This window comes from Nymphaea colorata, chromosome 8 (genome assembly GCF_008831285.2).
Source record: "Nymphaea colorata isolate Beijing-Zhang1983 chromosome 8, ASM883128v2, whole genome shotgun sequence".
Taxonomy (NCBI): domain Eukaryota; kingdom Viridiplantae; phylum Streptophyta; class Magnoliopsida; order Nymphaeales; family Nymphaeaceae; genus Nymphaea; species Nymphaea colorata.
The window spans coordinates 17,446,311-17,460,080 of record NC_045145.1 but is presented as its reverse complement, the minus strand read 5'-3'; the positions used below and the strand labels follow the sequence as shown (position 1 = coordinate 17,460,080).

General features: G+C 40.9%; 1 protein-coding gene across 3 annotated transcripts; it reads left to right on the top strand.

The window, feature by feature from the left end:
• The first annotated feature begins 2,828 nt into the window (after positions 1 to 2,828).
• LOC116258676 (uncharacterized) lies at positions 2,829 to 10,870 on the top strand. Of its 3 annotated transcripts, none has more exons than XM_031635972.2 (4): positions 2,829 to 3,018; positions 3,953 to 4,441; positions 5,094 to 6,255; positions 7,691 to 10,870. In XM_031635972.2, the coding sequence occupies exons 2-4, from the start codon at positions 4,281 to 4,283 to the stop codon at positions 10,187 to 10,189; spliced, it is 3,822 nt and encodes a 1,273-aa protein (XP_031491832.1). In that variant the 5' UTR covers positions 2,829 to 3,018; positions 3,953 to 4,280; the 3' UTR covers positions 10,190 to 10,870. The 3 variants fall into 3 exon arrangements, with proteins under 3 accessions (XP_031491832.1, XP_031491830.1, XP_031491831.1); XM_031635970.2 differs by lacking the exon at positions 2,829 to 3,018 and adding an exon at positions 3,121 to 3,329; XM_031635971.2 differs by lacking the exon at positions 2,829 to 3,018 and adding an exon at positions 3,343 to 3,471.
• The last annotated feature ends 2,900 nt before the right edge of the window (positions 10,871 to 13,770 follow it).

The following is a 13,770-nucleotide window of genomic DNA, read 5'->3' as shown; positions in this document are numbered from 1 at the left end:
CTTCCTCCTTGAGAAGATGGGTAGCAGTGCGCCCACGATACACAGTAAATGCAATGGTCACCAGCTCGATCACGGTAGTTTCGGCACTCGAGAAGATGTAGAGATAGATACTGAGAAGAAACACATGCAATCGATTCACCTAACGAAGGAAGAAGCTTGGAGAGGAGACTGTTGTGGGATAAAATTGATTCCCTCGAGTTGCTCATCATCCTCCTTTCCTTGCTCCACATGGTGGAAAGAGAAAACAAACAGGAGGTGCCATGAACAACGCGTGTGCGAGGAAAGGGAGAAAAAGCAGATTGAAAAGGCCCTTAGATTAAATGGCTGGCATTTTGCTACTAGATTCTGTTGGTTGGTTGGGGTAGCATGAGATTGGCGGTTGGTTGCCTCAAACTCAGGGCAGAGTGAAAGAAAAGTTGATTGAGACGACCAACTCTGGCGTCCCTTCTATGAAAGCTGCATCTCCCTCTCTCCCTCCGTGAGATGATGTCATGGGTGCATGCATCCTTCGGCGGGCACGTTGGTAAGTTATTTATGTGATTTTTGAACGGGCTACATTTTTCCAACCTGGTTACATGTGTTATATTGTGTATGAATCTATACTGATGTAAGAATTTTTATGGTTAATAACTAGAATACTTTAGTGAAAAAAATAAAATGAAAAAAAATAAAAAAGTATAAAAAAAGTTTTTTTTTTTTACAACCTAAATATCAAATAACCAGTCCAAGTCCAACCCAGCCTGTTGCCCATACTTAGAGAAAACAAGCTACAATTAAATTAACATCTATCAATGCATAAGGGGATGAAGCTGTTTTCGGCCACCCGCTTTGTCACAAATGTTAATGAATTTCAGCCGTTCGATGGAGTATCCGACGGTCATTTGCTTAACCCGTTTATCAAGTCTGGACGGGTCTCTCCTGGCACTTTATTCTTTTGATTACTACAAGCCTCCTAGCTGTAGGCATTTTCATTGCTTCACACGATGGACATCATTACTATATTGCACAAATAAACTAAATCTTGACTAATGAATTAGAATCCAATAATCTTGTCGTGTCACTCTTTATCTTTACTGTCTCTGCTCTCAATCAATTTAATAGGGAGTAAAATGAGCAATTATAAAGATTTAATAAAGCTTTATTCTTCTAATAAATAAAAAGTTTCACATATAAGTTTCGTTCTTATTAAGAGCATTAATAACGTATGCTAATTCTTGAAGGCTTGTAGAGACTTTAAAATCATTGTCATTTGATACAGTGTAGAAAACTATATATGCATGTGTGTGTGTTTTCACAAACTTACGTCGAGCTTTCATAGAAACACGTTTGGTTTTGAATTTCTTTCAATTCAATTCACTATTGAAATGTAGTTTGATAAGAGCATTTCTTTATCGGAATTTCAACGATTAGCCTTCTCGAAAATGCCAGAATCGACAATCGAGATGTGATCTGCCTTCAATGTGTTTTAGTTGCTTATTTTCTATGTAACACAAAACTTAGTCCAAATTAATGAGGTAAATCGGCTTGAAATTTTCACCAGTTATTTTAGCACAGTTTGAGCCATCAGCTTTTATTAATTGCCTAAAGAACTGCATCCAATGGGAAAAGAATAATTAACGTAATTAATATTTTTTCAAATAGGCCATGATGAATGAAATTTGTTGATAAAAATAATAACTTAAAGAATTGGATCCATGTGCTTGGTTTTGGAAAAGAAAACATGATTCCGAGATATCTTATTCTTTTTTTTTTTTTGTTCTTAGAGTCTAAGGTTGTTCCAAGTCTTAGATAAGAAGCTAGACACTCGCCAAACTAAACATCATGCACTCACCATTTGCATTGCAAGAAAGTAATGACCAAAAGAATTGACCCCCATGTTAAGCAAGAGCTGGTCATTCTCAACTTTTTCAAAACTAAACTTGATCATCAAACTCAAAATCAAATTTTGATTTGTCATCAAAATGCTCTAAACTGAGTTTGAGCTGTACAAAAGCTGGAAAAAAAATTACCAAATTTTTCGGAAAACATAGTGTTGGCAAATCTGAGCTTTCTATCTTCCTTGTCAATGTCGTCGATCTGTTTTGGCTCAATTCCTGACTCTCCTTTGCATGTAAATGTACACCAACCACATTCAAACGAGGAGAGATACATTAAACAGGTATTTAAGGTGTTTCATATGGATTAAAAAGAAAAAAACTGGTAATTTTTCTGAAAGAATCTGGAAGAACGGGGTTTAAATAAGTTCTGATTTGACACCCCTGAAACCATGGTGAAGGAAGGGATGAATTTCAAAGGATCTTGGGAATAAAAAAAATAATGTACCCATTTTATCATAATTAGGAAAGTTAACGCTGTCTGCCTCTGTTTTCTTCCATGGCCGCCACTGCCATCGTCACCTCTCCGACTCTTTAGGCAAAAGATCAACCGTGTTGACCTGTGAACTAATTACAGGCCATGGGAAGCCGTAATGGTAATTTTCCTTGGGGCTCCATTAAATGCAATATATGTAAAAATAGACAAACGATGTATGTACGTAATTCCTTTTTCTTATTCTTCCGAGTTGCAGAATTGTTTATTAGTTTTAATAATGGCAGGAGTATTTTAAATCAACAAATTATAGTGCAAACATGCTTTTACAGATAGGGTTGGGAGAAAATTTCTTTGGCCTAGTTGATGTGCTTACGTGTATGAATAATGTGGGCTTGACACCGATTTCCTCCCAATTCTCTCTACCGTCCACTTTGTGAAGTTTTCCGACGTAACTCTCATTTAATTCTCCGGTAACGCCTTTTTTCTGGGGAGGGCCGTATGCCGTGGCCCCTCTCTTCAATGTGGGGAAAGCGACGGAATTCGAGGGCTGTGTCTGTCGCCTTGCGTAAAGGGACGAGACTCTCTTGGCCATTTAGTAGTTTGGTACGTGGGCGGAACAGAAAATGAGCCAATGGCGGGGTTCGCCGGTGGCCGATCACATGGGGAGGTGGGGACGAGGGGCCATCGGTGACGGAAGAAGATGTTTTGGTAATTTTCTTCAAGAAAACGACCTGTTTGAAAATCGAAATCTGCAGAGGAAAAAATGGGGAAAAGCCTTCCCGTAGAGTAGGTATAGGAAAGGACGTCTCTTTGTAAACCCAGTCTCTTTCTCTCCTCTCTCTCTCGTCTTTCCCCTTCTCTTCTCTTCTCTTCTGTGCCGCTGTTGTGCTGTGACTGTGTTTAGCTCTCTAGGATTGTTTTTCTTTCTTTCCATCTATATATACATATATATATATATATTTAAGTCAGATTGGTGCTGATTTGGGTGCGGAAGAAAGAACCAGATGCGCCTGGTTTTTGTGAGTGGGCGTGCTTTTCTTCCCTGTCGTTGGTTTTTTATTTATCTTATCTTCCTTGATGCTTGTGTATGTCGAAAGGAAAGAAACATCTCCCTCCCTCTCTCTCCCTCTCTCGTATTGCAGGAGTTTGCCAAGATTTTATGTGAGTTTTCACCTCTCCTTCTTCCTTGGCTTTATTTGATCGGTCCTCTTTCAACTGGTATGTGTCTGAAAATAACAACTGGTCTTGTCTCTTCTGGTGGCTCTTCGTTCTCGTTCTTGGGGCTTGCATTTGAGAGTTGAATCTTGTTGGGATTTCGTCGACTTGGTTTTCCAGATGGTAGCTTAGATTTCCTGCAATAAATCTTGTTGGGGTATCTTTCTTCCAGTCATCTTTGGTTGGTTTTTCTGCTCCTTGGTTCGGAGTTTTGGTCGCATGAAATGATGGCGTTCGAGTCGCTTGAGAAAAGCCTGATTTGGGACATTCTTTTACTAGTTCTGCTTTAGTCTCTTCTCGTGTGTGGTGGATGGCTTTTCTGTTTCTGCTCCTCTTCTTTCCATTTTTCACATAAAATAACAATCCAAACGCGTTTACATGTTCCGTGTTGCTTCTGTTCTGAACCATTTCCGTGCTTTGGCTGCAGGCGTGATGTTTCTGTTCAATTGCGCGGGATGGTTGGTGTATCAGAAAAAGCCAGGGGAAGAACTTATTCTCATCTTCTTCTTCTCGGTTCTGCTATTTTCCTTGCCCTTCTGGGATACCAAGAAGTGCCTGGTGGCTTATGACAAAGGATTTGTGACGACGAACAGTGAACGGTTTTAGATGGGATAAGAAAGGGTGGTGGAGGTCGATCGAGTTTGTGGTAGAGAAAGGAGCTCGGAGTACCAAATTCCACGGATGATACGGTAAGTAAAGGGAGAAAGAGAGGAGAGAAAGGAAAAGGAGAGAGAAGAAGGGGAGGTTTCCTTCAGATGTTATCCACTCAAAACCCTTCAGATTCTCCGTGCTCTTCTGAGGTTTCTGCGAGGAAGAAGAGAAGCAATGAAAAGGCTCCCGATGAACTATCCCTTGATGAGGCAGATCTGCCAACCTCAACACTTGACCAGCTAGATCTCCTGAGCTTCTCCATCAGGTAACTTCCTTTCTTTTCCTACATATATATTTTTTTTCTTTTTCCCTTTTTTCCTTCTCTCGTCCTTTTCTGCGTTATTTGTTTTTCTCTCTCCCTCTCCTCTTTACTTTTCGGCAGTTTTTTTAATGGGGGTTTTCTTTCCATTGAGAAGGTCCAAATGATTCACCTAGGCTGTGGCTGCGGTCTCTCGACCTGGCTATTACTCAGAAAAACTTAAAAAGCGTGATGATTTTACTTTGTTTGGTTTTGGTAGGACAGATGGCACTGTTTGCCTTACTGTCTGTTTTTCTGATGGAGTCTCGGAAGAAATCTGGCATGAAGCTTCATTATTTGGTGCCTTTATTAATGAGCCGACTGTGATCCCATGCACACATCAAACCCTAGAACCCGAGGCTCCTCCTTTACATTTCCGTCAATCTGATGGAATTTTTTATGGAAAATAATTCCCAAAGAACTTTTTTTTTTCTTGTGCGGAGGAAACTTGGCAGCGAATGTTGGCAGTCAAGGATTTGGGTTCATGTGCACACCTGAAAGCACCTTGAAACGTTCATTACACGGAGGTTATCACAAGATGGTCTCTTCCAATTTCTGTTATGGAGGTAACAAGCCTTTTCTTTACTTCTTTAAGCCAAGATCTTGTTGGGTATTGCAGAGACTACGTCTGTCAATCAAGGACGAAGAGCATAAAGCAGAACTGGCCATTCCATCCTCCCTACCTGCAACTCTGCCTTGACCATGGAGTGACGGACGTCCTGCCACCTTTCGAACCGCCGACTTCCTTCAAGCCTTGGCACCTCTTAAACTCTGACCTTGTAAGAACCAAGGTGGCTGGTGAGGCACTCGATCTTGAAGACGATGTTGGTGGGGGCCTTCAACGGACATCAGCTACGTGCGTAGACCAACTAGGTGCTACAAGCAAGCAGGAAGAATCGACAAGCTCGAGACCGTCTTCTTCTCCCAAAGGGATGCCAGAATCCGACTCTACCATAACCAACGATGACCTCGTGAGAGAAACTCTTCTGCCACCTAAGTTCGTTCCGGTTGGTCGCCGAAAGCCTTCAGTGGTTGGCGCCTCCCAGCCGGCTCCGTCCTTCTGCAACAGCAAGTCTTCGTTGGATGTGGACGAGAATTGTGGCTCGAAACCAGCAAAAAGGCCCGGGGATAAGAGCTCTCTTACTGTAAGCAAGGAGTGCTCGGAGATGAAGCCAGAATCCGGCAGATGCGAAGGGTTCGTTTCGAAGTTGAGCGCGCTGCTGGATCCTATGGCTTCCAAGGTATGCCCTGTTTGTAGGAATTTCTCATCGACGTCCAATACTACTTTGAATGCCCATATAGATCAATGCTTGGCGTCGGACTCGACTACCCAACTACCACTAGCTATCAGGCAAAGGCGGCACAAGGTGAAGCCGAGAAAGATGAAATCAATAGAAGAGATCTATGCAACTGCACGACCATGCACTCTTGAACACCTTGATCGGACGAATGGCACGACAGGGACACTGAATAATTTTATGGTGTCATTAACCAGTGAAGATTTTAGAGAAAACAAGAGAACAAGGCCAGCTGAAGTGAATTCTGCTGATGAGAGTGATGCTGACGCTGTTAATGTCGACTCCAACGGTAGAAAGGTTCGTATGCTATCACAGTTGACTTCGGAGGAGGGTCCTTCGTCGAGTAAGTATTCAAAGAGTGAGAGTGATGAAAGGTGTCCACTTACCTCTAACAAGAGAAGCCTTGTCTTCAGCAGTTCCAAAGCTTCACTTCTCAAAACCGAGGGCAAGAAACTGACCATGCTTACAGACCTTGAGAATCAGGTACAAACTACATCTGGTGATATATTTTTGCTTTTTAGTTCCTTATGTCTTGTTTTTCATTTTTCTTGAAAGAATTTCTACTTCTTGCCGGCATTTGAGAGACATGATATCGTGTACCTTTTATTCAAAAATTGGTTTTTCTACTTAGAGTGAGTAAAGCCTTGGTTTGGCTGAAGCCACTGTAACAATGCTTTTTCTTGGTGACTTCGGCTTACAAGCGGTTAGGAGCGACCGAAAGGCACACCGCCTGTAACATGGGCAGTGTTAGTTCGGCCTGGTGTATGGAATAAAATAGTAAAATACAAATCATCACCCGTTCTCTTTCTCATATCCATTATTTACCCGAAAATGTGTTTGTGATTCCTGTTGGACAATTTTAGTTCTTCCTCTTTCCCGTTTTGAATTGTAAAGCATATCAGTGGAATGCTAAAATCTATTGATTATAAATTCCATCGTGTCTAAAAGTGGAGAAGAAGTTACACATGGGGTGGATGGTATAATAATTAAATTTTGACATATATATATCTTTGGAAGTCTCTGTTAAGGAAATCTGATTCCTGCCTTTTTAACGTTGAATCACAATTAATATCATTCGAATGGGAAAGAAACCGTGCTGCATTTGGATGTCAAAATAATTATCTTTTTTATTTCGTTCTCCTGTAAAAAGAATCTGAACTCTTCCTTTTCTGGGCTTCAAATTACAATTCATGGCGTTGAATATTAACATTTCTTGGGTATTTGTTTCAGTGTCAGAGAAGTCGCGAAATAATTGGTTGTATTGTAACTGTGCTTCCTACATTTGTCTCTAGCTGTAACGAGTTTGAATTTTCTGCTAGTGAAATTTTGACTTCCCCTTTTTATTGCCTTGGATTGCAATGTTCGTCATTCAAATATTTAGATTTGTTGCGTACTAGTTCTAGCATGTCTATGTAACAGTTGAAAAGACTTTGATGTTATTGTTGGGTGTTCTAGTAATTTATGCTTGCTTTTATGCTGTCTTGAATGATTCTTGCTGTTTTTACAGCTTAGTTATTATCTCCTTGATGACGGCTTTAATTCAATATAATATACTAATATGCTTTTCTGACATCTCATTATGTTATGGCGAATTATCAATAATAAGATTTTTTTTTCATTTTTTTTTTGAGAAATGTAAAATACAAATTCATCTGGCACTGATGATTTGATTTGCCAAACTACTTGAGATACTGCTATTCAGTTTTCACGTTTTTAAATCTATGTTTCATGTTTTGTACAAGCTGTTACCATTATCTGTTCTTTTGCTGGTGAGGTTAATACTGCGAACTATTGATTTCAGTTCTTTGCTCAGCTTAGACTAGAGCCTTGTTAGCATTATCTTTTTTTTTTTTTTTTTTGTGTAACCAAAAATGAAATTAATTCTTGCTTATGATTTGTGGTATTTCATGATAAGCAGAACCATGAATTGCCTGAAGGAGCACAGAGGATATGTGAGCATCAAAAGGAGAAAAAGAAAGTTTCTCTGCATGAGAAAACCCAAGAGAAAATAAGGTCCTCTGGACATCTAAAGCATTGGGTTCGTTCAAAACGCAGAGACCTGAAAAGAGTTGTATGCAAAGGAAATATGGATGTCTCCAAGGACAATGTTGTGCACAATGGTGATCCATCTACATGCACCAGTTGCGACCCAACTTCAACTATTTCAACAGAAACCTTTGTTCATTCACCCAGTGAAGGAGGAGAAATTTGTCAAGCTGCAACTGGGGCTGCTAAGGGTGATCAAAGCACCTTGCAGATACTATCCTATAAGAATTGTTGTCCTTCTGCTGGAAAGAAGCTTCTAACCTTGGGAAAGAAGTTCTCCTCTAAAAGTCACATGGCTAAGAAAGTATCCAAGTTGAAGGATGTTGAGGAAGCTTTTCCCAGAGAGTATCGGGAAGAGCTACCTAGTAGGGAAAGTGGCAAACAAATGGAGCTAGTTTGTCGTATAGACAACAGATGCAGTAGGACATGCAATTTCAGTGTCCCAATTACTCTGCAAGCTGGTAAAGAAACTTGTAGCTTAGGTTGCTCAAAAGGTCCCCTAGAGACTAAAGATAGTAAGCTTGAAAACTACTTGTCTCTTGTGGAAGGCACTGCACTAGATTCTGAAGAGAAATTGAATAATGAAAATCCACTCACTGTGAAGAAACGATCAGGTCCTAACGAGTTGCCACATGATACTATGGATCGTGGAGATAGTCCACAATATATGCATTTTGGTGGTGCAAAAGAACCTGATGGTGATGAAATGACATTGGATGTCCACAACCCGCTGGCTCCTACATCTTATAGTATTGGAGATCCCACGAAAGTTTCATCCTATGGAGAGATGGCAACTGTTTCAGCTGAATGCCTACCCTCAAGTGGTGGTACACAATTGGAACCTTGCATGGAAAATCTAGCAGAAGCCTTGCAGTCTGAGTTATCTAGAGAAGATAGCTCTTTTAGCAATCAAGGAAGCAATAAGGCTGCCCATGATACTTCCCAAACTGTGGATGAGAAGATTAATGAAAAAAGTAAGCAAAATGTTTCTGAAGCCAAGGCAACTATATCTCAAGTTAATACTTTTATATGCCAAGGGAAAGGGGAAAGCTTCACCTCCTCCCAAGAAGACGTGTTTGTTGATGCATTTGTGGGGAAATCAACTGCTGAACAAAATAGACACGTAAACTTGGGCTGTCTAAATTTTATTGGCTCTGAATATCAGTGCAACCTGTTTGATATATTGGCAGCACAGGTAACTCCTACCTCCACTAGGTTGGGCGCTCGTGTTTCAACTGCAGTAGAGCCCATATGCAGAGTTATTGAGCCAGAATCATGTTTTGGACCGTCCAAAATGAACATATGCTCCCCATGCCAAGATTCTGACTCCACAAGGAAAAGTTGTTCTCACTTTTTCGAAGATCAGCAACTTGCATCACCAAATGGAATACCAGGCTGGCAGAATATTAGCCCAGATTTACCTTTTGAAGCATCCATGGTATTTACAGGTACTCAACATTTTCAAGTTAACAAAACAAGTTGTTGCCAAGGTTATCATACATCATCTCAGAGGGAGGGAATATGTTGCAGAGGCTCTTGTGCAGTATCTGCAGGTCAACATATTTTGGCACAAAACAGCAATCCTTATCCATTATTTATTGATGGTTGCGTACATGGGGAAAATGGATTCCCTGCATCCACTTGCCTTTCGGATCTCGTACCCGAGTTGCCACAAGACTTGCAGGCAGCAACTGCTGATAAAATGACCAATATAATTGTGCGCTCACCTTTTCTTGGCATTCCCACAAAATCACAAACTGATGCGATTCAAAGGCCCCATGGAGGCACAGCTTCTCAGGTATCTGATCATTGTAAAGTTCAGCCAACTGCAAATTGTGTGCTGCGATTGATGGGGAAGAACCTCATGGTGGCAAGCAAAGGTGAAGCAGATGCTGTACTGCAGCACGTCAGTACTCCTTGTAGTAAAACCAATCATCCTAATTCTGAATACGTTAGGAATCTTGGTTTTTCCGGGACTTGTGGGTGTAAGCCCAACCAGCTTCTTTCAACTCCTTCAGTCCAAGAAGATCCTTTTGTTTTTACACATTTCCAGCATGAAACTCTCTCAAGGTCTCCGGGCAATTTTGGCAACCCTAGGATTCCGCTACCTACACAACAAAAAAGCTACCGTAGTATTCACAATGACAATCTGGCTAGATTCTCCTCGCAGACAGTATTTGATGCTAAAAGTGAGAACTACTTTCAGCATAGGACGCTGTTCCAAAGTTGTGGTCAATTAAACTCTTTTAACGCTCAAAATTTGGAGTTTGCTCACAAGCTGGAGAAGGAGGCTCTTGCACGCTTTGGTGCCAGGTCTGCTCAAGAAGTAATTATACTTGATGATTCTCCTGAGCCGTGCAGATCAGATTAAGTAATCCATTGCAGGTTATTATGGGTACGGCAGTTGGTGTGCAGTTATATGTTGACCACTTTGAAACTCAACTTTAAACCAGCAAAGGTGCTATCCACTTTTCCTGCTTGCAAACGCAACCTAGCCTTCCCCGGTGAATGTGGCAATGCCTTGAATTTTTTGGGGAAGGCCTTTTGGTTAATCATCAGTGGAAACAGGTAGAGTGAAAATCGGCACTGTGTAATCTACAAATGTAGCCCTTTGCCTCAGTTCACTCACTGGTCGTTCTGCTGAAACACTGATATCCCCAGTCTTCCCTGCCTGCAGATTGTCTATTTCATGTTTAGAGTGCAAAACTTCCAAGTTTGGAGTACTATCTGTATGTTTTAAGATTTCCTGGCAGATTCAGTGAATGGGTATCGTTGCTTGGTTGTTTCAACCACGCCATGGTATCATAAATCAAGTAGAGGAAGAGTTCTTTGACATTGGTGTTGGTCGCATTAATTAAGCAAAGGAAGATTTCTTTGACATAAGTGGAAGCAAACACAGGCCTTCTTGAAGGCCCTTTGTCTAACAAACTGGAGGCTTAGAACCCTGCCAGCATGTGTACAACTTTCATATGAAATAATGTTTGGGAGGCTCTTCTAACTATTGAAGCCTTTAATGTTTAGTTTCCTGATGCCTGATGACAGTTAGTTTTCATCTTCCACGGGTTCTTCTTTTTACCTTTTCTCGTGCACTTGTGTGATTACCGCTCTGGGACTTGTTCCGCCACATGAATTTTTCTTTATCATGCAAAATCCAACTACCCAAGTTCGTCATCCAACTAAGGCGATTGTCTTTCATCTTGCTAGTTGATCCCAGTTTCATTTTCCCGATTAATCTAGAGTCCCATTGTCATCGAAGTCAAATTATGCATGAATAAGATTATAGCTACCATTTTCTTCACGATCTACAGGCTAGCTGAAACATAGAATAAAGGTAACGCGTTACATCAGCAGAAGCACAACCGGACACTGACTTTCTCGAAGATTTTATGTACAGCGCAGTTATATTGCCGGACTCTTGTTGGCTAATGATGTCGAGAGGACTTGTAGATCTTGAATGGTCAAAAGTCTAAGAGGTTAGATTCCATATCTTAAAGATTCTCCACCTAAAGTGTCCTGAATCATGATCTGCTTCTTCTCTTCAATCTTCGTGGTTGGCTAACGTGCAATACACGATTTTGAATCAGTGAATCATGCGACTGCAGGTAAGTTTCGAGAAAATTCTGCGGAAAACACAAAAGATAACGGTTGAGCACGCTGTACACTCGGTATCGATGATGGTCCTTGCTTGTTGGTTCAAAAGGTTGAGTCGAGAATCTGTCGAAAACCCACGCTGGAAAATGATCAAAAGAAAATTTTACTGGAGGAAGATCATCAAGGGGAAATTATGATGCTGGGTTTAGGCAAACGCCTACCTAACAATACTAGAGAAACTTATACGAATGTCAAACTGCTTGGCCAAGTACTTGTATGAAGTTAGCTGACGATCCATGTGCTTTAGCAGAAGCTACAGGGAGAAGACCAACCAACGAAGAGATGTTCCCTTCCAACAGGACCCACAGTCATTCTCTAGTTGCAAAACGCCTTGTACGTTGCTCTCATCAATGCATCAAGGTTATGTCTCCATGGTAAAAACTCTAAAGATAACCTAAATTCTGTCGCCTACAAAAACGAGAGAAGTGAGAGAGAGGGAGAGAAATGGCAGTATGAAAAGACATGCTTCTGAGCATGGGAGTTGGACGTGGTGACGATAAAAGCAAGAGGAATGGCGGAGAAGGGAGGAGCCACCAGCGACCATATTGGTTAATTTCGTCTGAGGTATAGGAGAGTAGGTGTTCGACGTCGTCTCAGGGAATTACATGCCTGTGCTCTAAGCCTCCCTTCACTCGCATGACACGCCGTTTGTCCATGCAACGTGGGAAGTCATCAGCTTAAGAGCACGACGAACGCAGATGCCATCGCCGACGTCTTGCCTTCTGGTCTTCCTTCCGACAGCACCGAATCAAGTGGTTCTCTCTCTCTCACATTTCTTAACCACGTCGAGATGGAGGTTGCGTGAAGAGAGAGGAGAGAAAAAGAGAGACCATGAGTCTTTCTCTTCCTGTCCTTCTCAGGCCGGAGGAATATTGGATTCGCAGCAACACCCCCAACGCTCTTTCTCTCTGTGGCCGGAAAAATGGACTCGCACGCCCCCACACTCTCTCTGTCTCTCTCTCTCTCTTCTGCTCAGAGAGAGAGAGGGAGAGAGAGAGAGAGGTTGTCTGTGTGCGGAGCTTGCGGTGTTGCACCGTCGAGTTGCAGAGTTGCGGCTACCAGTCAAGAAGATGCGCACGTCAGCGAGCCGGTGGCTGCCTTATCTCCGGAGTTCACCTTTGAATCAGAGAGGGGAGAACGAGAAAAGGGTAAAGGAAGAAAACAAAAGAAAAAGTGGAGGAAGGAGATCCGAAAGATCAGGGGTCGGAGTGTTTCTGTACGGACATCGGGGCGCGTATGGCTATGGTGGCAGGCATGGATTCTCTTCTCTGTGTTTTGAAATTTAAATATGTATTGGTGCTTCTCCTGCCTTTCATCATTCGAAGAAAAGAGAGACAACGCAACGCCATCGATCTTCGTTGCCTTTTCAGTTTTTCTGAGAAATTCTCGATTTCAAGGTTGTTTTTTAATCAAAATCTCATAAAAGATATTAACTTCTGCAATTCTTTTATACAGAAACTGTCAAATAAAAGCTTACAGTGAATCTTCGTTAAATCGATAATGCTAGCTGAACCAGAAGAACATAATCTAGTGATAGAGACTAATTGTTGAACAAAAATTCAGCTGCCATTTTTTTCAACTTTTTTGAAGTTATTAAAAACTTGTTTCATGCCGTTGTTTGAAAGGACGTCCTATCCGTTTTTGTCCTACATGACAACAATCAAACGGCTTCTTCTTCTAAATGTTATGTCCGGTGACAGTGACTCAAAAGTAAAGTTTATCAAAACCCATTCGCTACAAATGTAAATTTTTTAAGTTGAGCATTTTCTTTACAAACTTATCCAAATCCTCTATCAGTAAAATTACGTTCTTACAATCTTAGCTGGTTCTTTTTTTTTTTTCCTGGTTTATGAATATACTTCAAGCTCTTACTTATTTTTAAATTATATGTGAAGATAAGCGTGAACGCAAAAAAATTTATGTAAAGCAAATCTTAACTTTGCTGTTTGAATTGAATTTTAATATAGCCAAATGCCAATGAGTGTGTTTGTTATTGTATATCAAGTATAACATAAGCTGCCATTAGTTTTTATATGCACCCTCAAAGATTTGGCTTTGTCATATGAACAAAAACTACATTTTAGATTGTCATCCAAACACACAAACTAAGGTTCAAAAAATTTAAGAAATTAGGTTTTTATGAAATTGCTCTGTAAGATTGCCACATCCTTATTCTTAGGGTAGGCTACAAAATTGCTTGTCTATCCAAATGTTGGGTAATCCAATGATGAGGGGGGGTGTGATGCGGCATTTTTGCAAAAAAAAAAAAAAGAGTGTAAGTTTTGGTCTATTATGTACAAA

What these genes read in the sequence shown, in the direction of transcription:
- LOC116258676 (XM_031635972.2), top strand. Translation starts at nt 4,281, where the DNA reads ATGTTATCCACTCAAAACCCTTCAGATTCTCCGTGCTCTTCTGAGGTT. An exon ending in CTCCTGAGCTTCTCCATCAG is followed by an intron (nt 4,442 to 5,093) that starts GTAACTTCCTTT and finishes TGGGTATTGCAG; the next exon opens with AGACTACGTCTGTCAATCAA. An exon ending in TTACAGACCTTGAGAATCAG is followed by an intron (nt 6,256 to 7,690) that starts GTACAAACTACA and finishes CATGATAAGCAG; the next exon opens with AACCATGAATTGCCTGAAGG.